The 27,746-nt window shown below is 39.5% G+C and overlaps 2 protein-coding genes across 2 annotated transcripts in view; one reads left to right on the plus strand and one right to left on the minus strand.

Annotated features, from left to right (window-relative positions):
* The window catches only part of CARPA (Carbonic anhydrase-related protein A), a 556,097-nt gene that overhangs the window by 177,160 nt on the left and 351,191 nt on the right, over positions 1–27,746 (minus strand). The gene's annotated exons all lie outside the window — the stretch shown is intronic.
* On the plus strand, positions 1,529–27,633 carry LOC145398323 (uncharacterized). Its single transcript, XM_080271211.1, has 6 exons — positions 1,529–1,602; positions 2,797–2,937; positions 3,853–4,035; positions 5,147–5,247; positions 5,878–5,929; positions 27,414–27,633. Exons 2-6 carry the CDS (start codon positions 2,817–2,819, stop codon positions 27,500–27,502), a joined length of 546 nt encoding a protein of 181 aa, XP_080127337.1. The 5' UTR covers positions 1,529–1,602; positions 2,797–2,816; the 3' UTR covers positions 27,503–27,633.

Below are 27,746 nucleotides of genomic sequence, written 5' to 3' on the forward strand. Positions count from 1 at the left end.
GGTCTTGTCTTGCTTTTCTCGTATTTCCCTAACCTTTCGTGTTCCTCTATGTCTTTACTACAGATTTCCTCTGATACTTCTTTCAGTAAGCTCATTACATTTGCCATCTCCTTTTTGTCTCTTGTGATCTTGTTTTTTACTTCTTCCTCTTCTATACCAGTGATTACTATAGATTTGTTTATATCTACTGAATCTCTGACTAACTTTGGATTGTTTTGGATTATTCTTTTCACTTCCTGTTTAATGCTTTTTTCCTCCACCCTTGTTTCTAAGTCTTTCTTTACTTTCACCATTTCAGCATACGTGGTTTCCACATCATTTTTGTAGCTTTGCACAGCTTCATTCACCTGAGTTATCTTCTCCTCAATATCACTGCTTTGGTCTATCAGACTGCTTACTTGCCTAATTGTCTCTGTATCATTTTTGAACTCTTCCATAACACTCTCATGATTGACTACTGTACTTGCCATTTCACTCATTTTCTTCCTAAGTGTACTCAATTCCACTGTTAGTTCACTGATGGTTGTGTCTTTCTTGTTGGCCTCTCTTCCTAGTTTTTCTATTTCTTCCTTTTGCAAGTGCATCTGCTTCTTTATTTCATCAATTTCATTTTTGAAAGCCATTTCTAGTTTGTGTACACGTTCAACCAGTCTATTGTGCGTCTCCACTTCAACCAGTTCTTGGTAGAAATCATTATCTTGCTTTCTACCTTTATCCCTTTTCTTTTCCAAATTTGCTTTACTAAAGTATGTGTCCATTTTGCAATACTAAAAGCACAGAGTACATGTACTTCCATACGCCGTGCAGCTGTAGTCTAAACAAACCTCAGCTGACTGAGCGCATTCTTTCGCCTCTTGGTTCTCTTTTCTGTTTGAACAAGTTTTGTTTAAACTTCTTATTTTTCTTTTCTTTTAATAATGAAAAATCATTTAGTCTAACCTGGTACAGAGCTTGGCTCATATAAAGATACTAATTTAGGTAATGCCACTGGCCGTGCTGGTCCGGAGCGCCGAGGTCGCACGTCTGCTATCTGTGACTCCCACTGTGTGTGTGTATGTGTGTGTGTGTGTGTGTGTGTGTGTGTGTGTGTGTGTGTTTAAATTCAGTTCTACAAGATTTTTTCTTATTGACATAAAACAGTCTGGGAACAATGTAAATCTTAACTGTTAACAGTACATCATCTGGCAAAGACGTATCCCCCCCATCTCTCTCTCTCTCCTTCCACTACGCACCTTCCCCTCCTCTCTACTACCATCTTTTCTCCTTTCCTCCATCCCGCCTCTTCTCACTCTCCCTAATTATCTCCCTTCCCCTCTGAAGTTCCTTGCATGCTCTGCTCCCCCTTTCCCTTCCTCCTCCTCTCTCTTTCTCACCGCACCCCATTAACTCGCTCCCTCCCTTCTCCGTCCCCTCTTTCCTCCTCTCTCCTTCCTTCTTCGCTCCATCGTCCCCCATTCTCCCCCCACTACCTCACCCTTACTTCTGCACATTCCCCCTTCCACGTCCCCTTACATTCTCCTCGGTTTCATCTCCCTATAAAAGACGGAATCCACACCTCTCCACTTCACTCCACTCACCTTCTCTTCTACAGCGAAGAATCAGGTAACCTCATTCGTAAAGTTAATTCTGATACAACCCATTTTATACGTGCCACCTCTTAAGATTTCTTCACCTCTGGGCAATTCTCGTGGTGAAAGACTGTAAAAATCTCTATTAACACTGGGTATCCTTTCACTAGTACTAAGTCTTTTTTTATTAAGTACGCGATAAAACCATCTGATTTTCTTTAGTTAAGCGAAAAACTCTGCAACAGAACTGGCTAAAATCACTGATTAACATAGAGAAAACTGACAGCTTTCACATCCTTCAGCAAAATAATACTATTACTGAGTAGATTTGCGGCATAAAATCTCAATGACACTTTGATAATCACTCACTGAAGATCTATAGCCATAATTTTATTACCTTATTCCCTCTTGGTAATATACAGAAAAATTCACCTGATGGGCTAAAGCTAAGCAGATTTCATTTCTTCTATAACTTTTTTTTATCGCTGAGTATCTTTTAAGAATTTAAAAATATATATCGGGAGTTGTTTGATCCTTAGTTCTCTTGGCATTATTTTTCTCTGACTTGGCCTAAAATTGTCATCTCTCCATCGTGAATGCTGATTTGCAATAACAGGTTAACACTAGAATATGAAGACAGTCAAAGAAAGGATGTAACGACGAAGCTTTATCATATCCTACCACTGAGGTGCGTGAAATAAGCTGCAAAAACACGTAAATCTGGGACAAATTACGGTTAAAAGGAATATAAGCTGGTAACTCTACTAATTCTCCACTCCTCGCTCACCCTTCCCTCATTTTCCATCTCCACTCCGACACTTACTCCCCACACATCCCTCAAGCTCCCTTCTCATACCTGCCTTACCACTTCCTCATTCACTGCCCATTCATCCCTCACTCTCACACCCTTTACCTGCCTTACCGCTTCCATAGTCATTCCCCACTCACGCCCCATTCTCCCACCCTTTACATTCCTTCCCGACTTTCAGAGACATTCCTCACTAATCCCCCAATTTCCCTTCTTCTATATTCCTTCCTCAATCCCACACATACACTCCCCATTCATCGCCCGCTGTCCCTCCACTTACCACTTCCCATCTCACTCCTAACACATCCTTCACTCTCCCTCTCCTTATTTGCTTTCATTACTTTCCAAATCACTATCGACGCTCCCTCCCTTCACCTACGGTCCCCACTCTCACACTCACTCTTTCGCTATCCCCTACAGGCACCACCACCACCACCACCATGCGTGTGGCCCTTCTCAGCCTCGTCTTCATGGGTCTTCTGGCAGGAGGAACTCTGGCAGGGAGTTTTCTGCCCTGCGACGGGTCCAGCGGCTTACTTGGCTCTGTTCTTAATTTGCTTGGTAAGTGGCTGTGTTTTGGTTGCCGTCTGAATGTCTCTCTCATTCGATGGTTCGCCTTTTAACATGCATATTCATTCACACAGGCATTCGTACACTCGCTGGTATCTGATGGTATCAGATATAACACACACACACACACACACACACACACACACACACACACACACACATTCATTTAGCAGTATTTATTGTACTTATTGATTCACTTACACATATCATTTACACAAGCACTAAACCTAATCAATTGAAAGAACGTGTCTACTATATACTCTCACTCCCTCAGTCTTAATTAGCTCCCACAAACACTCACACTCGCTTCACCCCATGCAGGTTCACTCATACTCCAAAAGATGCTCCATCTCACTCATTCATTTCCTCAATACCCACTTATGGAGATTGCTGAAAGACAGTTTCGCAGACGTTCTAACTCAGGGTCAATCTCCTACTGTCACAAGCTTACTATAAACAAGTTACTTTATTTGCAATATTTTAGTAGTAATGGATGGGTCGAATCTACCAAAACTTTCATCAGATAATACTGTACACTTAGATTTATATTCCTATGCTCTAAAATCTAAACCACTCATACACGCAGAGCTGCATACGAGGAAGAACCTTTCTTCCTCTCTCTCTGCCTCCCCGTTCTTTTCCGTTTATCTCAGTCATTTCCGTTCTTCCTTTGCCTCCTCCGTAGCCTGCTCTTCTACTAACACCCTCCTTAACTCTCCACAGTCAAAGCAATAGGTGATGGAGAGATTCACTACCTTCAACTGTCTACCAATTCCTCTCCCTTTTTCTCCGTCCTTTCTGTTTCCTCCGTTGTCTCCCTCTTTCCTCCTCCCTCTTTCTAATGCCTTCCCTGCCTCCCTCTTTTCTCCCCACCTCTAATATCCATATTCTCCCAACTCTCTACAGTCGGAGTACTATGTAACCTGCCACTTGTGTGCCAGCTCAACGTGTTAGACTGCCTCAAAGAACTTGACATACTATGCGGAGACCTCACCCAAGAACTGCTGGACCTAATACTGGGAATTTTGACTGACTGCATCGGAGAGTTGAATCTGACAGTGAACTTGGACCTTCTCGCTCAGATTAACAGTAATGTCACTCTATTTTACGCTGATTTTCATACTCACTCCTTTTACACCAATTTTCACTATGCACTCTGTCTGACGCTGATTCTCACACTGTAACTCATTTAAAGTTGATTTTCATACTGTCACTGGTTTAAGCTGATTTTCACATTGTCACTATGTTTTACGCTGATTTTCATATTGTTCTTCTGTTTTACGCTCATTTTGATGTAGTCACTCTGACTTATGCTGATTTTCATACTATGTTTTAGCATATCTCTCATACCACAGCACTATGTTATGTGATTGTTTTAATCTGGCTTTCATACCCATGATTTATGTTATGTGACTACTCTAGCTCACATACCTTAGCTCTATGTTGTGTGATTCAGTTTTACACAGGCACTAATACCCTAACTTAATGCTTTGTGTTTCTATTTCACTTTGGGTTCATACCCTAGCTTTATGTTGTGTGATTCTGTTTTACTCCGACTCTCATATCCTAGACTAGGCAATTTTGTTTTACTCTGGGGCAAATACCATAGCTTTATTCTATATGATTCTGTGTTACTCTGGTTTATATTATTTTGGTGGCAGTACTATGACTTTATTCTATTCTCACTACATGTTACTCATTCCAGGTTGGCGGTGCCGGAAAGCAGGAGAAAGCAGCCTCAGTCACTCTCACTCTGTTCCCAGTTCTCTTATTTAATTGTCTACCTAAACCTATCTTAAAATTACTTCACTCTCATCCTCTTCTTATTAACGGTTGTAGAATTCAGATATTGATAAGACAATAACGATGTCGATGACAAAGATATTACACTGATTCCTAAAGAATAAGAGTGCGAATGATTTATTCTCTCTCAGTCACACCCTCCTCCAACATTCCCCCAAACTGCTCACCTGCCTTGCCCTGCCCTGCCTTCCTCTACATTTCCCTGCCCTGCCTTCCTCTACATTACCCTGCCCTGCATTTCTCTTCATTACCCTGCCCTGCATTTCTCTTCATTACCCTGCCCTGCATTCCTCTTCATTACCGTGCCCTGTCCTGCTCTGCCCTGCGTCCCTTCAAACATCAGGTAGGTTCTCTAATCACTTGACCTAATCGACCCTCTCCCCTTCCTCTACCACAGTCGACACATCACCTGAGGCGATCTTGGATCTCTTGGTAGAAATCTTAGGCCTTGACAGCCTCGTGGCGGTCCTCGTGTGTCTGCTGACGAAGCTTGGCTTTGTGAGTATAACAGATAGATATAGAAAAACTGAGAGAGAGAGAGAGAGAGAGAGAGAGAGAGAGAGAGAGAGAGAGAGAGAGAGAGAGAGAGAGAGAGAGAGAGAGAGAGAGAGATTATCTGATACTTTTTATTTCATAGTAAAAACATATGTATTAAGATAAGAAACTTACTTTCACGATCATTATTACTCTTGTGGAAATTTTGCTTTAAGAGTTACATCGTGGTTGTTCTAGACTGAAGAAAAAAAAAAAAAACATAATCTCCATAACTCATCTCTAACGTGAAAATAACATGTATAACGGCTGTAACCTATCTGTCTGTCTGTCTGTATCTCTCTCTCTCTCTCTCTCTCTCTCTCACCTGAAAAAAATATCCATAACCCATATAACTTCTCCCTCTCGAACATGAAAAAATGATCCATATAGAAATAAAACTTCTCTCTAATGTAAAAAAAATTCCAAAACAACTGGAACCTCTCTCTCTCTCTCTCTCTCTCTCTCTCTCTCTCTCTCTCTCTCTCTCTCTCTCCTGAAAATGATCTATAAGCCCTATAACTTATCTCTCTATCCTGAAAAAAAGATCAATAACCCCTATAAGTATGTCTCTCTCTCTCTCTCTCTCCCCCTCAGCTTCTCGATTTCGTCACATGCTTGCTCAATGGAGTTCTTGGAGGTGTTGGAGGTATTCTTGGAGGACTTGGATAACATGGAACCCGCTGAACCGACCTGAACCCACGTGAACCCGAACCAAGGCCAATCCCCATTCTGTGTGCATGTGCGTGTGTATGTGTGTGCGCGCGCGCACGAGTGTGTATGTGAATAAATCCAAAGCAGCATCTTACATTCTTTTTATTACCTGACTAATACACATACCATATATATTTTTTACCCACTTCTGAATAATGGTAATTTAAGAGATAAAAAGTATCACATAAATTTATTTCCACCTGAACTCTGAGGAACGGTAATGTATAAATATATTTAATTCCCTTTTCAACATAACCCTTAAAGGTAGTTCTTCAAGGGAACACTGCTCTGTCTTGGTGCTGAAGCCTGTGCATTCCAGTCATCAAAGGAACTATACTAATCAGGTGCAACCACAATGGCAAGTTTCTTTACTAGGGATCACATGAAAACTGTTCCCCTGACACTACGTGCCTGAACTGTACATACGAGGCACCAACTCAAATCTTTTTCTAGTAGTTTACCATCTTGCAGTCTACCGGGTTCTTTTCATAGGACAAGGAAGGAGTTGAGAGACGTTCGTATAACCGGTTAGCGAAGTTGCCCGGCCATATCGATGCCACCACGTGAAGGGGTCCCTCACCGGCACCACTCTTTACTAGGGATCACATGAAAACTGTTCCCCTGACACTACGTGCCTGAACTGGACATACGAGGCACCAACTCAAATCTTTTTCTAGTAGTTTACCATCTTGCAGTCTACCAGGTTCTTTTCATAGGACAGGGAAGGAGTTGAGAGACGTTCGTATAACCGGTTAGCGAAGTTGCCCGGCCATATCGATGCCACCACGTGAGGAGGTCCCTCACCGGCACCAGCCTCTTTCTAAACCACGAAGACGAGTTCCGTCAAACCATGGTCCTTAATCTTCAGCAGCGATGGAGCAAATGATTTTGGCGTAGTCAGCGCTGATTCAGAGTAAGAGGTGTCAAGAATATTGGAATGTTTACAATCTAGGCGCCTTTGGAAACGAAACCTTGGGATAAGCAGTCGGCATCAAGAGTCCGGTCGTCTCTCCTGTTTTTCTCTGCTAGACATTGAAAGTCAGTGTGGTGAGTCAGCAGCAACTGACAAAGACGACACTACCAGGCTACATCTAATATCATCAGTGTCGGCTGCGCGGGTTTACCACACTGAGGCGAACGAAGTCGTAGTACAGCAAACGTAGGAGTGTTCGGAGAGACATGGAAAAATACTGATAGATGTCCCGTGGAACGAGAAAAAAAGAACCCTTCTTTAAAATGCATCAGACGAAAGTAGGAGATACAAGCAATCGAAAAACGTAATTTTTCATACATCGAAAACACAACCAAAGACTAAAAACCCAAAAGTTCTTCTTTACATGAAAAAAAAAAAAAAAAAACAGCAATGCAAAATTGAAGGTCCATTTATTCTGAGAAGTGACTGGGGTCACAAAGGAAAATACAGGCTGAAGAAGGCAGGTCCGGAGCTGACCTGGTGCGTACATGAATGATTGACAGTATCGGTTAACTCTTGCATTAGACAGGTGGACAGAGAATGGGTGAGACTGTGCTGCCAGAAATGTTTTCAGCGCATGCCAAAATGGACGGGGGTTGCAAGTAGATGTTTCAGAAAATCAATAAAACAGCGATGGTGCAGAGATAAAGATACAACACTGCAGAGAAGAGGGACAAGTTGAAGGAAGTCAGTGAGAGAGGGGATGTTAATAGACGATAAGCCTTTGATTCCACTCTGTTTACAAGAACTGTATGTGGGGAACGACTTCAGTCACAAAAATGCTAGATGTACTCCACACACAAACGAAGTCGACAGCTGTGTAGTGTAACGATAACACGGAGTCGGCTTAGTGCACGTAATCTCTTCGAAGGATATTTTGCACGGTTGGTAGTATGATCTTTTCAAGTATCGTAGAGAAAGAAAACCCAAGGATATTATGAGACAGTGAAGGACTGAGCTGTGTATTGTTAAATATTAAGGGATATTCCTGTGGAAGATTTTAACGGGACAGGATACCGAATATATATACGTATACAGTACATATACTGAATATACCTATCTATCTATCTATCTATCTACCTGTGTGTGTGTGTGTGTGTGTGTGTGTGTGTGTGTGTGTGTGTGTGTGTGTGTGTGTGTGTGTGTGTGATGAGTATACAAGTGTGCTTTAACACCAGTCTGGAAGGATCTGCTCCTGTATACTTATACAAATGTTCTTCCTTCAAGAGGCATGCCGTATGCAAACGATAAACGCCAGCAGAAGTTATTGCCCTAGTAACCTTAATAAATACGTATGCTAATTAGGCAGCCAAAACTTACAATTCTGTCAATTATTGAAAAACTAATGGTGTCAGATGATTTAAAGTCCTACGAATTATGAGGCGGTAAACTGTATACGCTCTCTCTCTCTCTCTCTCTCTCTCTCTCTCTCTCTTCAGTAGAATTTAGCAACTGACCACTGTATAGCAATGTTACACTGAAATTCAATAAAGACAATGTTACAGAAGTTGCGAGTAAGTGATCGAGTACAAGAAGGCTAATTTTCATAAACTGAATGCAATTGTAAACAAAAGTGACTGGAATTCCACTGTTAAAACATTGGCTAATAACGAAGCATGGAAAAGAAAGTGGACAAAAAATTAATAAGAAAAGAAAAACGAAGATGTCCGCAAGTATTATATGAGCAGGACTGAATAAACTTCAAGGAATTGTGTATTTCGAAATAAACCGGATGGAAGCCTGGGATAGGAAGAAACCCAATTTCTTCCCTGAAAGATGTTTCTGAAGGAAAAAATAAATAAATGTGATCTAAATAGAATATTTTTATTTTAAACTGTACAGGAGTAACACTGTGACTGAAGAGCCACTTTAGGATATGGAAATAGTGTACAGAGAAAATCCCAGCAATACAATTATAAAAATAAAAAATCTTAGGAACGAATATGGATAGAGAAGAAGAGGAAGACGATTGCACCAATGATCTTATTAAAGATACAAGTGGCTTTGCAGATGAAGACTTTTTACAGCATATTTAAAACGAAAATCAAGAAAAAAATATGATTTTGTTCTGCTATAGATGGAGACCACCGAAGTGAACTAACTGGACTGTTTCGTGGCTACGACACAGTTGACCATATTAAAGTTTTTAACAAAGTAACGAAGAAATGCTTCAAACATGAAAAGAGAGTTTCCTGGATAGCGGGGAAAAGAGGAGGAAATATAAACAGGTCATGTCCCAGGTAGAGCAGACAACAGACGGACAACCAGGGCAACGGAGAGGCAGGCCCCAGATGAGTGAGAGGAAGAGTCAGACAAGGAGCAAAATAGATATATGTGGATATTTGTTGGTATTCGATGGACCAGACTAACAGCTAATACTGTAAGACGGGATGGAAAATCATGAGAAGTCTTCGCCCTGAAGTGGAATGACTCAGGCTGCTGTTATGAATGTACAGTATATTGTGTGTGTGTGTGTGTGTGTGTGTGTGTGTGTGTGTGTGTGTGTGTGTGTGTGTGTGTGTGTGTGTGAATGCTTTAATGGTGTCTAATGTGTATCTAAGCGTGTCTAAGTGGGCGGCCACACTTGCTACAAACAGGTGATGGACAAGAGGAAACGAGGCTCAATGGTCCGTCCAACGTTATGATTCAGATACTGCTCCGGCTCTAACCCGGTGGGTCGCTTCGTCTTGTCGATCACATGTTTCCAACAAGTGTGGCCGCACCTAACACCAGCTTGCAGGCTTCTCCTCCGTGTACTTAAACATGAGTTCTTCCTTTCACACGCATACCGTAGGCAAATGATTCACGACACGCCAACAGATGCTTATTAACTTCATTACCTTAAGATATATGTTCCTAAATTCACCAGCCTAAACTTACTATTTAGCCAATTACAGGAGGAATTGGCAGTGTCATATGTGCTAATGTGTCGGGAATTATTAGTAAGAAGAGTATATCTGAGAAAAAGTGAGGTTTAGATGAAAAACTAAGAGATAAGAGCGAATTCATGTGTGTGGGAGGAGGAGGAGGAGTAGGAAGGAATGAGGTCACAAGTTGGTGGAGTTGCTATTGATTCGAAGACTCTGACTATAAGTAATAAGGAAAAAATAATAATAACAATAATAATAATAATAATAATAATAATAATAATAATAATAACGAGGAGAACTGTGGTCGGGTCAAAAATCTTCTAAAGCACTCAAGTGTGGTGTTCCTCAGGGTTTTGTTCCTTCACGGAGTCTCTCTCCTATTCATCAAGTATAACAAAATCATCTTTACATCCTTCCCTCTTTACATTTTAAAACAATGAACCTATGAACAAATTTAACAGTAACTCCTCATAGTTATAAATGGCCAGTAAATTAAAACGAACGGCATACAGAAAAAACTTTATGACACATAAGAATTAAACAATTTCTTCGCAAATATTCCGGTAAAAACACGATAAGCAAAACTCAAAGTTAAACAACCTATCAAATGTGTAATGAAACCAGCTGTCACCTGTGTAATCAGACTATTTTCATTAACAGTATCTATTACCTTTCTACATACTAAGAATTTTCACTCCTATCACACGTACAGGTGTACAATAAATGGAGAAAATATTATGGTAAAGGAAATGATTGACGCAAATGCTGAAACGAGGAATTTTATTACACATTTTCCTCCTAACAGTCTTTGTTTCTCTACTTTAGCTGGGGCATCTGGCAGTAAAGAGGTTAATCAAAGCAAGATCTAATTCATATATCTCCTAATATATATATATTCGTTTGGAGATACCCCTATGAAAACAAAGGAAAAAAAACTGAGAATATCATGTTGTCTCATGTACTTTTCCTAACCGTGTGTGTGTGTGTGTGTGTGTGTGTGTGTGTGTGTGTGTGTGTGTGTGTGTGTGTGTGTGTGTGTGTGTGTGTGTGGAATAAAATCATGTTTTTACCCTGACTATAAAATCTCAAAAGTGTTTATTGTTTTATATATAAAACTACCACGAAGTGCTTCTAATATATATCTATCATAAATTCCTTCACTAATAAATATCAACTGAGTTGAATTAAGTCGTCTGGTCATCGCAATAACACATCACAAAAATGGTTACTGAACTAAAGAGGTGATTTCTTTTGTTCTATCAACGATTCTATGCAGGTTTTACATTTATGGATTTATTGCATACAGTCATCTTCTTGGATTTGCAGTTCTCCATCTAACTCCAAATTTCACTCATAAATACCCGTTTCATCAGCCAAATAATGTCTATTCTCTACGTAACCAGACCGTCCACCCAAATATCCTGATGCCATATTCAGTAGTAACATTTCCACTACTCATGGCTTCTTGTACATATTCTATACCACAGCATCACACCCGTATGTTAAAGTGAGCACTAATACACTCTCAGACAGTCCTCTTTTATATTTAATTTTCTGGTCGCAATTAGTGGTTTTAATATCAACAACCACTCTTATTTTCTGATTTTTTTACAAACTTTATTTACGCATCTGTATTTGATGAAATTTATTTTTCTGTCACTGGGCAAAGGTAGTTAAAATGTTAAAGGTCTTTGTGAAGTGAACTGAACAATAATATAAATAATATTCTTATTATTATTATTATTATTTTTATTATTATTATTATTATTAGTATGTGTGTGTGTGTGTGTGTGTGTGTGTGTGTGTGTGTGTGTGTGTGTGTGTGTGTGTGTGTGGCCAGGAACACTATATCACCACAACATATCAAAATCACCATATCACACCATACCTAATATAGCAGTGTACAGGACTCCACACATCCATTTTTATATCACATACAACCACTACTTTTGAAGGCTATTTACCAGTCAGGTGGTGCAAGAAAGAAATAATAAGCACATCATCATACTGAATGGGTTTACACAACACACAACCACAATGCGTCACATCACACCCTTCTTCTCTCTCCTTACTCTCCTCTTCTTATCTCCTCTCTACCTTTCAATCACCTTCTTCCCGTCTTCCATCTATCTGTCACCCCTCAGTTCAAACTCTCCCTTCTCCTGTCCCCTTACCTCCTTCCTCACCCATCTACGCGTTCTATCCATTATTCCTCATCTTTCTTTATCTTATTCCTCTTGTACTTCCATTCTTTCTCGTCGTCCATTTTCCTTCTTCCCTCATCTCCCCCCTCTCCCCTCTCCACCTTCATCCCACAGGCCCTCTTCCTTCTCACATTTATTGTCTCATCCCCCTCTAATTTTCACCATCCCTCTCCTCTTTCTCCATCCACATCCTCACACCTTTCACGCTCCCACACCACACCACACACATCACTAGTACTATTCCGTATTTCTGGACTAGTATGTAGTTTCAGTTTATAACTCTATGTATTTTCATGAATAAAATCATGTACGCATCTTGTGCAGTTTTTGTGACCTCATTATTACAAACACCTTGTAGTTTTATAAATACTTTTAAATAATAGTAATAACTAACTTTTTTTTTTTAAGAAATCTAAAGCCAGACAAAAAAATCTATTGTAGTCAATTTTTTTTTTTTTTTAATTTAACCTATTCAGATATTTTATGTAATCATTAGAGGTACTTCTTTAAAGGAACACAAGCTTGTCGTGGCGAGGAAGCTTGTGCATCTCAGTCACCAGCGGAGCTATACTAGTCTGGTGCAGCCATACTAGACAGGTTCCTTGTTAGGCATAACGAGAAAAATCTTACCTCGCAGTAAGTGGCTGACTTGGCCCCGTCAGCAACCAGCTCACACCTAAACAAATACAACTAGTTCTATCAAATCATAGGCCACAGTTCCTAACAGCAATGGAGAAACTGGCCATAACGGGATTAAACCTACTCTGGAGCAAGGGGTGCGAAAAAAAAATTCTGTCTCTCAGTCTAGTCGGCTTTGGAAACTAAATCATGGGACTTGAAACGTCCTCATTCTTGCTTGTGAAGCCAAGCTGGTTCTCCTTATCAGGGATGCGAGTGATGGAAACAAAGATATCACAGGTCTTAGTGAGGTCACAACACCTGGTGAGGCATTTGTAGAACTGCATGATATTTATGTCCTGCGATACAAAAGCCAACATGAAAAGAGGCAACATGCCTTATGATTTTTGGTCAATAATAAATGGTTATAATAAAAAAAATTCAGTATGAAACAAGAGGAGACCTTATAAAGTATTCGCTCACACACCTTATAACCTTATAAAAGAATTTTAAAAAAAGAAGGAAAACTATCGCCCATGTATGTATTTCAACACATGCTTATAAGTTCGAAGAGAGGAAAGAAATATAATTAAGTTGTAAAGGAAATCCTGAAATTAATATGATCTGGCATACGTCTGTGATGGGAGACATAAAACTTATGACAAGTACGAAAAAGGAAGGTTGGGCTGCTGTAGGTCATGGGTTGTCAGAATTCTTAAGAGGCTCTGATGGTGAAATTTAAGGTGATTAATGCCTTCCTTCAATAAAAGAGGTGTAGAAAGTCAATGTGGAATGGACCATATGGTGAAACAAAGAATGACACAAAGTTTACCTACACAGACACAACACATGACATTATGGAGAAGAATATAACTGTAGTGAATGGGGCATAAGTAACATGTAAACAAGAAAGAAGGGTTACGTGGTACCGGATCTCACAAGAGGCGAAAGCTTAATCCACTGAGTACAGTCAGATCTTGCAGCTGTGAGAGAGAATTAGTTTGTTAGCTCAGAGTAAATATTCGCAGCTGATAGATGAAGTAGATCAAGACAAAGAACAAATAAATGAGCAGTTTATAAAAACAGGTACCGAACACATGTACAAGTAGGAGAAAGGAAACTTCTAAACAGCAACAGCAAACTTTCTGATAGTACAATGGAATCTCTAAAGAAAAGTAAGAACGTTATAAAACATATCAAGAGCTAACCAAACGGCAATTGTAAAAAAAAAAAAAAAAATGATGTCCGGAAGTACAACATGAGGAGGGTTGAAATTCAAGGAATTGTGAAAGTCGAAAGGAAAGAGGTGGATGCTTGGCATGGGAGGAAACCAAATGTTACCTCTGAAATATGCTACTGGAGGAAAAATATATATATATCTAAAGTGATCTGAATACAATATTTTTCTTTCAAACTTCACAGGAGTAACATTATGACTGAGAAGCCAGTCCGGGATATGGAAATGATGGACATAATAATTCCCAGCAATAAACCTGAAATAAACAGAGTCTCAGGAAGAATGAATATGGATAAAGCAGGTGAAGATGATCGCCCCAAGGATCTTATTAAGGATCCAGGTGACTGGATCAAAACAAAAGACAAAGACTTCTCGCGAGATGTTTGAAGTAAACATTACGAGAATATACTGTATAAATTTGTTCTGCTACAGATGCAGACCGGCCACGTGAACAAATTGGACTGTTTGGTAGCTACACGACAGTTGACCATATTATAGTTAATAACCAGGAAACTAAGATAACTTTTAGACATGAAAAGAAAGATTCGTGGATAAGGGAAAAAGGTAGATAATATGGACAGGCCAAGTCCCTGGTATAGCAGACAACAGACGGACAACCAGGACAACGGAAATGCAAGCCCGACACGTGTGAGAGGAAGAGCCAGACAAAGAGAAAAATAGAGATATGAAATGTGGAAATTTGCTGATATTCCATGGACCAGGCTAATAGCTAATATTGTAGGACGGGATGGAAAAAGATGACAGAGGTCTTTGCCATGCAGTGGACTGACTCAGGCTTGTGTGTGTGTGTGTGTGTGTGTGTGTGTGTGTGTGTGTGTGTGTGTGTGTGTGTGTGTGTGTGTGTGTGTGTGTGTGTGCGGGGCCACACTTGCTCCAAACATGTAATCGACAAGAGGAAACGAGGCACAAGGGTCCGTCCAAAGTTAAGACTCAGATACTGCAGCGGCTCTTACCCGGTGGGTCGCTTCGTCTTGTCGATCACATGTTTCCAACAAGTGTGGCAGCACCTAACACCAGCTTGTAGGCTTCTGTTCCGTGTAGTTAAACATGTGTTCTTCCTCCCAAACACATACCGCAGGCAAATGATTCACGCCACGCCAACAGATGCTTATTAACTTCATTACCTTAAGAAATACGTTCCTAAATTCAGAAGCTTTATCTTACCATTTAGCCAATTACAGGAGCAATTGGCGGTGTCAGATGTGCTAATGTGTCGTGAATTATTACTAAGACGAGCATATCTGACAAGGAGTGAGGTTTATATGAAAAAATAAGTGATAAGAGAGAATTCCGGTGCGTGGAAGGAGGAGGAAATGAAAGGTAAAAGTTGGTGGAATTGCAATTGATCGGTCGACCCTGGCTATAAGAAGCAATAAAATTGATTAGAAAGACTTTAGACAGAGCATAAATCTGCCAACACCACAGCCATTGAAAGGGATCTAGATCCGTGGATAGAGGATCTGGATCCACCCAAAAATTTAATCAATTCTTTCTTCACCCATGGCCCACCTTTCCACAGACCTTCATTGAAATTCACAGACAACTTTTGGAGACATTGTGCGGGATACACCGGATCCGGTTCCGCCCCTAAAACTTCATAATTCTTCCATGGCCCATGGCCCACCTTTGTTGAAAATTTCATCAAAATATGTTCATAACTTTTAAGCAATCCCAAATCTGGATCCGTGGATATACGATCCAGATCCGGGTCCAACCCTAAATTTAAACAAGTCTTTCTTGGTCCATGGCGAAACATTCTACAAAATCTCTGTGAAATTCATAAAATAAAATTTGGATATTGTGCGGGATATCCCGGATCCGGATTCGGATCCGGACCAAAATTTACTCATTTCTTCCTCGATCCATGACCCACTCATCCACAAAATTTCATCAAAACCGGTTCATAACTTTTTCAGTAATCCCAGACCCGGAACCGTGGATATAGGACCCGGATCCAGATCCACCGCCAAGTTCAAACAATTCTTTCTTTTTCCAAGGGGCACCATTCCGTAAAATTTCAGTGAAATTTATAGACAACTTCTGGAGATAATTGTGTGGGATACTCCGGATCCGGATCCGGATTCGGAAAAAATTTTTATATTTTCTACCTGGGCTGATGGGCCACCCTTACACAAAATTACATCAAAATCAGTTAATAACTTTTTGAGTAATCCTGTTATCAGAAAAACCATTGAAGGGAAAAACATAACCTCCTTTTCCGAGGTAACAATAATTAATAATAATAATAAAAATAATAATAATAACAACAACAATAATATTCATCATGATCATGATCATCATCATCATAAATACTACTACTACTACTTAAACTACTACTTCTACCAATTATTATTATTATTATTATTATTATCATTATCATTATAATTATTATAATTATAATTATAATCATCAATATTATTATTATTTTTATTATTATATTATCATCAATATTATTATTATTATTATTATTATATTAATCCAACCATCTAACCTCGAATCCTATGTTGTCATGTGAGAAGCGTACAGTATAAACAGGGAGCTCGGCAAGTTGCTCCTGACACTTGAAATGAGTGACCAGCCTGACTCATCCTGAGTGGCATAACGTAAATAATAAGCCCCAACCACTCCTTGGGTATAAACCTGCACAGGCTCAATCCGACTGGAGAGCCATAATTGCCCACTAAACCACCCGACTCCATAAATTAGTTATATGGATACCACCCAGCGGAGTATATGGTTTCCTGGTGTACAGGAAACCATTTGCCTTGTCTCTCGGTTTAGAGTCACCCATAGGCAGAAGGAAGAGGAAAGAATGAAGGTAAGAAAGACAAAAGAGGGAGCGTAAAGTCACCCGACGGCAGAAGGAAGCGGAAAGAATGAAGGTAAGAAAGACAGAAGAGGGAGTGTAAAGTCACCTGTAGGCAGAAGGAAGAGGAAAGAATGAAGGAAAGAAAAACAGAAGACGAAGAAAGGAAAAGAGCAAAGGGCAGATACCCAATAATAATGAATAATAATGCAAGTAATCATCATCACCAACGCCATAACAAGAAGAAAGTACTGAGAGAGCACATACCTCCGCCAATGCCACTGCCATTACAAGGGATCCGGATCCGTATCCCAGGATACAGGATGCTGACCCGGATCCGGCTGCGCCCACAAATTTAATCAATTCATTCTTGCTCCATGGCCCACCTTCCCACAAAATTACATTTAAATTCACAGATAATTTTTTCAGATATTGTGCGGGATACTCCGGATCCGGATCAGCCCAAAAATTTTATCATTTCTTCCATGACCCATAGCTCAACCATCAACACAAAATCCGTTCATAACTTTTTGTGTTAAGAAGCTAACAGACCGACAAACAAACAGACAAACAAGCCAACATCTGTAAAAACATAACCACGTTGGCGGAGGTAATTATAATAACGAGGACAACACTAGCAGTGTCACAAATCTTCTAAAGCACTCAGGTGTGGTGCTCCTCAGGGTTCTGTTCCTTCACCAACTATCTCCTGTTCAGCAAGTATCAGAACACCATCCTTAAAACCTTCCCTCTTAACATTCTGAAACTGGAAGGCACTGACAGAGCGCATACCTCCGACAATGCCATTGCAACTAAAAGGGATCCGGATCCGGATTCGTTCAAAAATTTAACCAATTCTTTCCTGGTCGATGTCCCAACATTCCACAAAATTTCACTGAAATTCATTGACAACTTTTGGAAATACTGTGCGGGATACTCCGCATCCAAAGGGGGGCCAAAAATTTAATCAATTCTTCCACGGTGCATGACCCACCCTTAAACAAAATTTCATTAAAATTTATTCATGCATTTTAGAGTAATCCTATAAACAAAAAGACAAACATACATAAAGACAAATAAACAAACCAACGCGGGGTAAAAACTTAACCTAACTAGGCGTTGGTAACAATGAACCTATGAACATATTCTCCAGTACCTCTTCATAGTTATACATGGCCAGTAATTTAATCAGTACGGAATGAAGAAAAAACTTTATGCCACATAATTATGACGTAAAAAATTCTTTCAGAAATAGTTAAAAAAAAAAAAACACGATTAGCAACAATCAAAGCGAAACCACAAATGACGTGTGTACTGAAACCACCTGTCACCTGTGTACTAAAACCTGTCATCCGTTTAATTATAGTATTTTGATTAAGTTTACATCCTACCTTATTACATACTGAAAACTCACACTCCTATCACACTTACAGGGGAACAATAAATGATGAAAATACAGTATTATGGTGAAAGAACTGATGGTTGGATTAGATCAGACGAAGTATTTTATTACATTTTCCTGATAAGTCTTTATTTTTCTACTTCTGCTGAGAAATCTGGCAGTAAAGAAGTTAATGAATGCAAGACCTAATCCATGTCTCCCCTAAGGTATGTAAATTGGTCCTGAGGACACTTAAATGAAAACAGAGAAAAAAAAAAAATCATCCATAGACTATTATATTCTACCGTATTCTTTCCCTAACCACGAGTGTGTTCTTACCTAATTGTATCTTTACAGGAATGAATCAAGCTCGTACTGTCCCGTGTCTTAAACCATATTTATCGAACATATCCTTAAATTTGTGAATTGTTTTGGCACACACTATTTCATTTGGTAGTGCATTCCATTGATCAATTGCTCTGTTTGGGAAACTGAATTTCCTTACGTCTTTATCACCTCTCTTCTTATGCAGCTCTTTGCAGTGTCCTCTTGCTGATGCTTCTCTATATGTTAAGTAATCATTTATGTCTATTTTCTCCTTCCCTGATATGCACTTATATAGCATTATCATGTCACCTCTTTTCCTTCTCTCCTGTAGTGTTGGTAGATTCAGTTTATTTAGTCTTTCTTCGCAGCTTAGGTCCCTTAAGCCTGGTATCCATCTTGTAGCGGCCCTTTGAACTTTTTCTATCTTGTCTATGTGTTTTTTGAGATGAGGACTCCAGACTACTGATGCATATTCCAGGGTTGGTCTAATGAATGATGTTATTATCCTTCTTAGCATGTCTTCATTTATGTATGTGAATGCTATTCTCATATTTGCAAGCAGTGTATACATGTTCCGTACCTTCTCGCTGATGTGGTCAGCCGGAGATAGTTTGTTAATGATAATCACACCTAGGTCCTTCTCTCTTTCTGGATCTGTGTAGGGTTTTATTTTCTAACTTATAATCCCAAACAGGTCTTTTTCCACTTTTACCAAACTTGATTACATGACACTTGTCCACATTGAATTCCATTTGCCATGTATTACTCCATTCATGAAGTTTATTTAATTCTTCTTGTAGCTCTTTACAAGAGTCTGTGTTAGTAATTCTCCTTTGTATTTTTGCATCATCTGCAAACATATTCAGATAGCTCTCATTTCCAATGTTACTGTTTATATCATTTATATACACTAAAAACATGATTGGTGTCAGCACTGAACCCTGTGGTACTCCACCAGTCACTTCTTTCCATGATGAGTAGTTTCCTCTTAGTACTGTTCTCATTTCTCTTTTTATGAGAAAATCTTGCCTCCAACAAAACAGTTTGCCTCGAATTCCTAATTGATGGTACAGTTTCCATAAAAGTCTTTGGTGTGGTACTGTGTCAAAAGCTTTCTTGAAATCTAAATAGATACTGTCCACCCATCCTTCTCTTTCCTGTATTGTGTTTGTTACTCTGTCATGGTAGCTCAACAGATTAGTAACACATGATTTTCCTTTTCTGAAACCAAACTGTCTTTCTGTTATCATACTGTGTTCTTCTAGATGATTTACCCAAGCTTTTCTTATAAGCTTTTCTAATACCTTGCTTACGACACTGGTCAGTGATACTGGTCGGTAGTCGAGTGGATTTTGTCTATTTCCTTTCTTGAATTAGGGGACAATATTTGCTTTCTTCCAAATATCAGGTAGTTTACCTTGACTCAAGTATTTCTTGAAAATTAAAAATAATGGTTTACTTAATCCTTTGCACATTCTCGTAGTACCCAACATGAAATTCCATCAGGACCACTTGCTTTTCCTCTGTCTAATTTACTTAACTCCTCCTGTATTACTTTTTCTGCTATTTGTATATCTGGTAGTATGTGTGGACATGCATGTTCCACATAGTCCCTTTCAAAATTTTTTTCTTTTGTAAAAACTAATTGGAAATTCTTATTTAGTGCTTCACAAATATCTTTCTCTTGTGTATAAGTGATTCCCTTGTCCGTAATGGATTGTATTATATCTTTTACATTGGTTTTGCTTCTGATGTAGCTGTAAAACAGCTTTGGTTGATCACTACTTTTATTTATTATATCCTCCTCAAACTGTTTTTGGGCTTCCCTCCTTATTCTTGTATAATCGTTTCTTGCCTGTTTGTAATTATTATACGCCCTTTCACTATTGTGTCTTCTGTATCTATTTCACAACAAATCTCTTCTTTCTTTTGATATTTTACATTCTGTATTGAACCATTTCTGTATTTTCTTATCTGCTTCTTTGTGCTATGGGATGTACTTCTGGACTCCTATTTCATAAAATTCACAGAATTTTTTATATACAGCATATAAATCTTGTCCTCTAAGCTCATTTTCCCAATCAACTTCTAAGAAATACTTCTTTAGGTCTTGATAATTTCCCTTTTTATAGTTTAGGCTCTTTTTGTAACTTTCATTGCTGTTAACTATGTCATATGCTATCCTGAAGTTGTAATTTAGTACTGCATGATCGCTTTTGCCGAGTGGAGGGTGATATATTAAACGGTCAATATCATTTTCTTGCCTAGTAAATATTAGATTTAGCACTGAAGGTACATCGAGTCCTCTTTTTCTGGTGGTTTCCCTAACATGTTGCGTTAGGAAAAAAAAAAAAACTCTTGCACGAGATCCAGGAGCTTTTGGTCCCAACAGCTTTCTTGGCTAATTATATCTACAGTAGAGTACTCCAATTTATATTTGTATTAAAATCTCCAGTTAGTATAATTCTTTCCGATTTCTCTTCCATTTTACATAGTAATGATCTTAAACTCTGAATTGTACTCTCTGCCAGGTCCTCATATTCGTCTCTTTCCCATGTGTTTGATCTGGGTGGCATGTACAAATTGGCTACAATTACTTTCCCTTCAGATGTGTTGATCTCTACTGCAATCAGTTTTACTTGTGATGGTATATCTAGTTTTATTTCATTGACTTTTAGATTTTTCTTAGTTAATATTATAATTCCTCCTCCTTTTTTTAAATTTCTGTCTCTTCTCCATATATTGTATTTCCTTGGTGTTAATTTTGTTTCAGTAAGGCATATTATTTATGGTTCATTTTCGCTGACATAATCATTCATCTCTAGTAATTTAGATACCATTCCATCCACATTTGAGTACATCAACTTTATCATCTTGTTTATATACTTGTCATGACATGGTTTTACTACCTTCCTCCTTCTTATTCCATCCTGTTTATGTACCACTTTCGTACTTGCAATCCTATTTCTTTGTAAAAAAATTTGTTCTTCTCTTCTAATCTTCCCTCATTTTTTTGTTTTTGCTTCCTCCCTCTTCTCTTTCAGTAATTCCAGTTCCTCTTGTGTTAGGCATCTTTTTATCCATACATTTTTGAACTCCTCTTTTTCCATAAGATTCTTTGCATTTTTTAGTATCTCCTCCATAGTGTTTACACTCTGGAAAGTCACCTTTAGAGGTCTTGTCTTGCTTTTCTCGTATTTCCCTAACCTTTCGTGTTCCTCTATGTCTTTACTACAGATTTCCTCTGATACTTCTTTCAGTAAGCTCATTACATTTGCCATCTCCTTTTTGTCTCTTGTGATCTTGTTTTTTACTTCTTCCTCTTCTATACCAGTGATTACTATAGATTTGTTTATATCTACTGAATCTCTGACTAACTTTGGATTGTTTTGGATTATTCTTTTCACTTCCTGTTTAATGCTTTTTCCTCCACCCTTGTTTCTAAGTCTTTCTTTACTTTCACCATTTCAGCATACGTGGTTTCCACATCATTTTTGTAGCTTTGCACAGTTTCATTCACCTGAGTTATCTTCTCCTCAATATCACTGCTTTGGTCTATCAGACTGCTCACTTGCCTAATTGTCTCTGTATCATTTTTGAACTCTTCCATAACACTCTCATGATTGACTACTGTACTTGCCATTTCACTCATTTTCTTCCTAAGTGTACTCAATTCCACTGTTAGTTCACTGATGGTTGTGTCTTTCTTGTTGGCCTCTCTTCCTAGTTTTTCTATTTCTTCCTTTTGCAAGTGCATCTGCTTCTTTATTTCATCAATTTCATTTTTGAAAGCCATTTCTAGTTTGTGTACACGTTCAACCAGTCTATTGTGCGTCTCCACTTCAACCAGTTCTTGGTAGAAATCATTATCTTGCTTTCTACCTTTATCCCTTTTCTTTTCCAAATTTGCTTTACTAAAGTATGTGTCCATTTTGCAATACTAAAAGCACAGAGTACATGTACTTCCATACCCCGTGCAGCTGTAGTCTAAACAAACCTCAGCTGACTGAGCGCATTCTTTCGCCTCTTGGTTCTCTTTTCTGTTTGAACAAGTTTTGTTTAAACTTCTTATTGTTCTTTTCTTTTAATAATGAAAAATCATTTAGTCTAACCTGGTACAGAGCTTCACTCATATAAAGATACTAATTTAGGTAATGCCACTGGCCGTGCTGGTTCGGAGCGCCGAGGTCGCACGTCTGCTATCTGTGACTCCCACTGCGTGTGTGTGTGTGTGTGTGTGTTTAAATTCAGTTCTCCAAGATTTTTTCTTATTGACATAAAACAGTCTGGGAACAATGTAAATCTTACTGTTAACAGTACATCATCTGGCAAAGACGTATCCCCCCCATCTCTCTCTCTCTCCTTCCACTACGCACCTTCCCCTCCTCTCTACTACCATCTTTTCTCCTTTCCTCCATCCCGCCTCTTTTCACTCTCCCTAATTATCTCCCTTCCCCTCTGAAGTTCCTTGCATGCTCTGCTCCCCCTTTCCCTTCCTCCTCCTCTCTCTTTCTCACCGCACCCCATTAACTCGCTCCCTCCCTTCTCCGTCCCCTCTTTCCTCCTCTCTCCTTCCTTCTTCGCTCCATCATCCCCCATTCTCCCCCCACTACCTCACCCTTACTTCTGCACATTCCCCCTTCCACGTCCCCTTACATTCTCCTCGGTTTCATCTCCCTATAAAAGACGGAATCCACACCTCTCCACTTCACTCCACTCACCTTCTCTTCTACAGCGAAGAATCAGGTAACCTCATTCGTAAAGTTAATTCTGATACAACCCATTTTATACGTGCCACCTCTTAAGATTTCTTCACCTCTGGGCAATTCTCGTGGTGAAAGACTGTAAAAATCTCTATTAACACTGGGTATCCTTTCACTAGTACTAAGTCTTTTTTTTATTAAGTACGCGATAAAACCATCTGATTTTCTTTAGTTAAGCGAAAAACTCTGCTACAGAACTGGCTAAAATCACTGATTAACATAGAGAAAACCGAGAGCTTTCACATCCTTCAGCAAAATAATACTATTACTGAGTAGATTTGCGGCATAAAATCTCAATGACACTTTGATAATCACTCACTGAAGATCTATAGCCATAATTTTATTACCTTATTCCCTCTTGGTAATATACAGAAAAATTCACCTGATGGGCTAAAGCTAAGCAGATTTCATTTCTTCTATAACTTTTTTTTATCGCTGAGTATCTTTTAAGAATTTAAAAATATATATCGGGAGTTGTTTGGTCCTTAGTTCTCTTGGCATTATTTTTCTCTGACTTGGCCTAAAATTGTCATCTCTCCATCGTGAATGCTGATTTGCAATAACAGGTTAACACTAGAATATGAAGATAGTCAAAGAAAGGATGTAACGACGAAGCTTTGTCATATCCTACCACTGAGGTGCGTGAAATAAGCTGCAAAAACACGTAAATCTGGGACAAATTACGGTTAAAAGGAATATAAGCTGGTAACTCTACTAATTCTCCACTCCTCGCTCACCCTTCCCTCATTTTCCATCTCCACTCCGACACTTACTCCCCACACATCCCTCAAGCTCCTTTCTCATACCTGCCTTACCACTTCCTCATTCACTGCCCATTCATCCCTCACTCTCACACCCTTTACCTGCCTTACCGCTTCCATACTAATTCCCCACTCACGCCCCATTCTCCCACCCTTTACATTCCTTCCCGACTTTCAGAGATATTCCTCACTCATCCCCCAATTTCCCTCCCTCTATATTCCTTCCTCAATCCCACACATACACTCCCCATTCATCGCCCGCACTCCCTCCACTTAACACTTCCCATCTCACTCCTAACACATCCTTCACTCTCCCTCTCCTTATTTGCTTTCAATACTTTCCAACTCACTCTCGACGCTCTCTCCCTTCACCTACGGTCCCCACTCTCACACTCACTCCCTCGCTATCCCCTACAGGCACCACCACCACCACCATGCGTATGGCCCTTCTCAGCCTCGTCCTCATGGGTCTTCTGGCAGGAGGAACTCTGGCAGAGAGTTTTCTGCCCTGCGACGGGTCCAGCGGCTTACTTGGCTCTGTTCTTAATTTGCTTGGTAAGTGGCTGTGTTTTGGTTGCCGTCTGAATGTCACTCTCATTTGATGGTTCGCCTTTTAACATGCATATTCATTCACACAGGCATTCGTACACTCGCTGGTATCTGATGGTATCAGATATAACACACACACACACACACACACACACACACACACACACACATTCATTTAGCAGTATTTATTGTACTTATTGATTCACTTACACATATCATTTACACAAACACTAAACCTAAACAACTGAAAGAACGTGTCTACTGTATACTTTCACTCCCTCAGTCTTAATTAGCTCCCACAAACACTCACACTCGCTTTACCCAATGCAGGTTCATTCATACTCCAAAAGATGCTCCATCTCACTCATTCATTTACTCAATACCTACTTATGGAGATTGCTGAAAGACAGTTTCGCAGACGTTCTAACTCAAGGTCAATCTCCTATTGTCACAAGCTTACTATAAACAAGTTACTTTATTTGCAATATTTTAGTAGTAATGGATGGGTCGAATCTACCAAAACTTTCATCAGATAATACTGTACACTTAGATTTATATTCCTAAGCTCTAAAGTCTAAACCACTCATACACGCAAAGCTGCATACGAGGAAGAGCCTTTCTTCCTCTCTCTCTGCCTCCCCGTTCTTTTCCGTTTATCTCAGTCATTTCCGTTTTTCCTTTGCCTCCTCCTTAGCCTGCTCTTCTACTAACACCCTCCTTAACTCTCCACAGTCAAAGCAATAGGTGAAGGAGAGATTCACTACCTTCAACTGTCTACCAATTGCTCTCCCTTTTTCTCCGTCCTTCCTGTTTCCTCCGTTGTCTCCCTCTTTCCTCCTCCCTCTTTCTAATGCCTTCCCAGCCTCCCTCTTTTCTCCCCGCCTCTAATAACCATTTTCTCCCAACCCTCTACAGTCGGAGTACTATGTAATTTGCCGCTGTTAAACCTGTGCCAGCTCAACGTGTTAGACTGCCTCAAGGAACTTGACATACTATGCGGAGACCTCACCCAAGAACTGCTGGACCTAATATTGGGAATTTTGACTGACTGCGTCGCAGAGTTGAATCTGACAGTGAACTTGGACCTTCTCGCTCAGATTAACCGTAATGTCACTCTATTTTACTTGGATTTTCATACTGTCACTCGTTTTACACCAATTTTCACAATGCACTCTCTCTCACGCTGATTCTCATACTGTAACTAATTTTAAGTTGATTTTCATACTGTCACTGGGCTGATATTCACAATGTCACTCTGTTTTACGCTGATTTTCATATTGTTCTTCTGTTTTACGCTAATTTTGATGTAGTCACTCTGACTTACGCTGATTTTCATACTTTGTTTTACCATATCTCTCATACCACAGCACTATGTTATGTGATTGTTTTAATCTGGCTCTCATACCCATGCTTTATGTTATGTGACTACTCTAGCTCACATACCTTAGCTCTATGTTGTGTGATTCAGTTTTACACTGGCACTAATACCCTAACTAAATACTTTGTGTTTCTATTTTACTTTGGGTTCATACCCTAGCTTTATGTTATGTGATTCTGTCTTACTCCGACTCTCATATCCTAGACTTAGGCAATTTTGCTTTCCTCTGGTGCAAATACCATGGCTTTATTCTATATGATTCTGTGTTACTCTGGTTTATATTATTTTGGTGGCGGTACTATGACTTTATTCTATTCTCACTACATGTTACTCATTCCAGGTTGGTGGTGCCAGAAAGCAGGAGAAAGCAGCCTCAGTCACTCTCACTCTGTTCCCAGTTCTCTTATTTAATTGTCTACTTAAACCTATCTTAAAATTACTTCACTCTCATCCTCTTCTTATTAACGGTTGTAGAATTCAGATATTGATAAGACAATAACGATGTCGATGACAGAGATATTACACTGATTCCTAAAGAATAAGAGTGAGAATGATTTATTCTCTCTCAGTCACACCCTCCTCCAACATTCCCCCAAACTGCTCACCTGCCTTGCCCTGCCCTGCCTTCCTCTACATTACCCTGCCCTGCCTTCCTCTACATTACCCTGCCCTGCATTCCTCTTCATTACCCTGCCCTGCATTCCTCTTCATTACCGTGCCCTGTCCTGCTGTGCCCTGCGTCCCTTCAAACATCAGGTAGGATCTCTAATCACTTGACCTAATCGACCCTCTCCCCTTCCTCTACCACAGTCAGCACATCACCTGAGGCGATCTTGGATCTCTTGGTAGAAATCTTAGGCCTTGACAGCCTCGTGGCGGTCCTCGTTTGTCTGCTTAACAAGCTTGGCTTTGTAAGTATAACAGATAGATATAGAAAAACTGAGAGAGAGAGAGAGAGAGAGAGAGAGAGAGAGAGAGAGAGAGAGAGAGAGAGAGAGATTATCTGATACTTTTTATTTCATAGTAAAAACATATGTATTAAGATACGAAACTTACTTTCACGATCATTATCACTCTTGTGGAAATTTTACTTTAAGAGTTACATCGTGGGTGTTCTAGACTGAATAAAAATCCAAAATCTCTTTAACTCATCTCTAACGTGAAAATAACATGTATAACGGCTGTAACCTCCCCCCCCCCTCTCTCTATCTATCTCTCTCTCACCTGAAAAAAATATCCATAACCCCAATAACTTATCCCTCTCGAATATGAAAAAGTGTTCCATTTACAAATAAAACTTCTAATAAAAAAAAAAATCCAAAACAACTGTAACCTCTCTCTCTCTCTCTCTCTCTCTCTCTCTCCTGAAAATGATCTATAAGCCCTATAACCTATCTCTCTATCCTGAAAAAAAGATCAATAACCCCTGTAACTATGTCTCTCTCTCTCTCTCTCTCTCCCCCTCAGCTCCTCGATTTCGTCACATGCTTGCTAAGTGGAGTTCTTGGAGGTGGTGGAGGTCTTCTTGGAGGTAGTGGAGGTCTTCTTGGAGGTCTTCTTGGAACTGTTGGAGGTCTTCTTGGAGGTGTTGGAGGTCTTCTTGGAGGTCTTCTTGGATAACATGGAACCCGCTGAACCGACATGAACCCACGTGAACCCGAACCATGACCAATCTCTATTCTGTGTGCATGTACGTGTGTATGTGTGTGCGCGCGCGCACGAGTGTGTGTGAATAAATCCAAAGCAGCATCTTACATTCTTTTTATTACCTGACTAATACACAGACCATATATATTTTTTACCCAGTTCAAAATAATGGTAATTTAAGTGATAAAAAGTATCACATAAATTTATTTCCACCTGA

Source organism: Coenobita brevimanus, chromosome 45 (genome assembly GCF_032717465.1).
Source record: "Coenobita brevimanus isolate Jiangsu-jjx chromosome 45, ASM3271746v2, whole genome shotgun sequence".
Classification (NCBI taxonomy): Eukaryota; Metazoa; Arthropoda; class Malacostraca; order Decapoda; family Coenobitidae; genus Coenobita; species Coenobita brevimanus.

What these genes read in the sequence shown, in the direction of transcription:
- LOC145398323 (XM_080271211.1), top strand. Translation starts at nt 2,817, where the DNA reads ATGCGTGTGGCCCTTCTCAGCCTCGTCTTCATGGGTCTTCTGGCAGGA. An exon ending in CTCTGTTCTTAATTTGCTTG is followed by an intron (nt 2,938 to 3,852) that starts GTAAGTGGCTGT and finishes AACTCTCTACAG; the next exon opens with TCGGAGTACTATGTAACCTG. An exon ending in CCTTCTCGCTCAGATTAACA is followed by an intron (nt 4,036 to 5,146) that starts GTAATGTCACTC and finishes CCTCTACCACAG; the next exon opens with TCGACACATCACCTGAGGCG.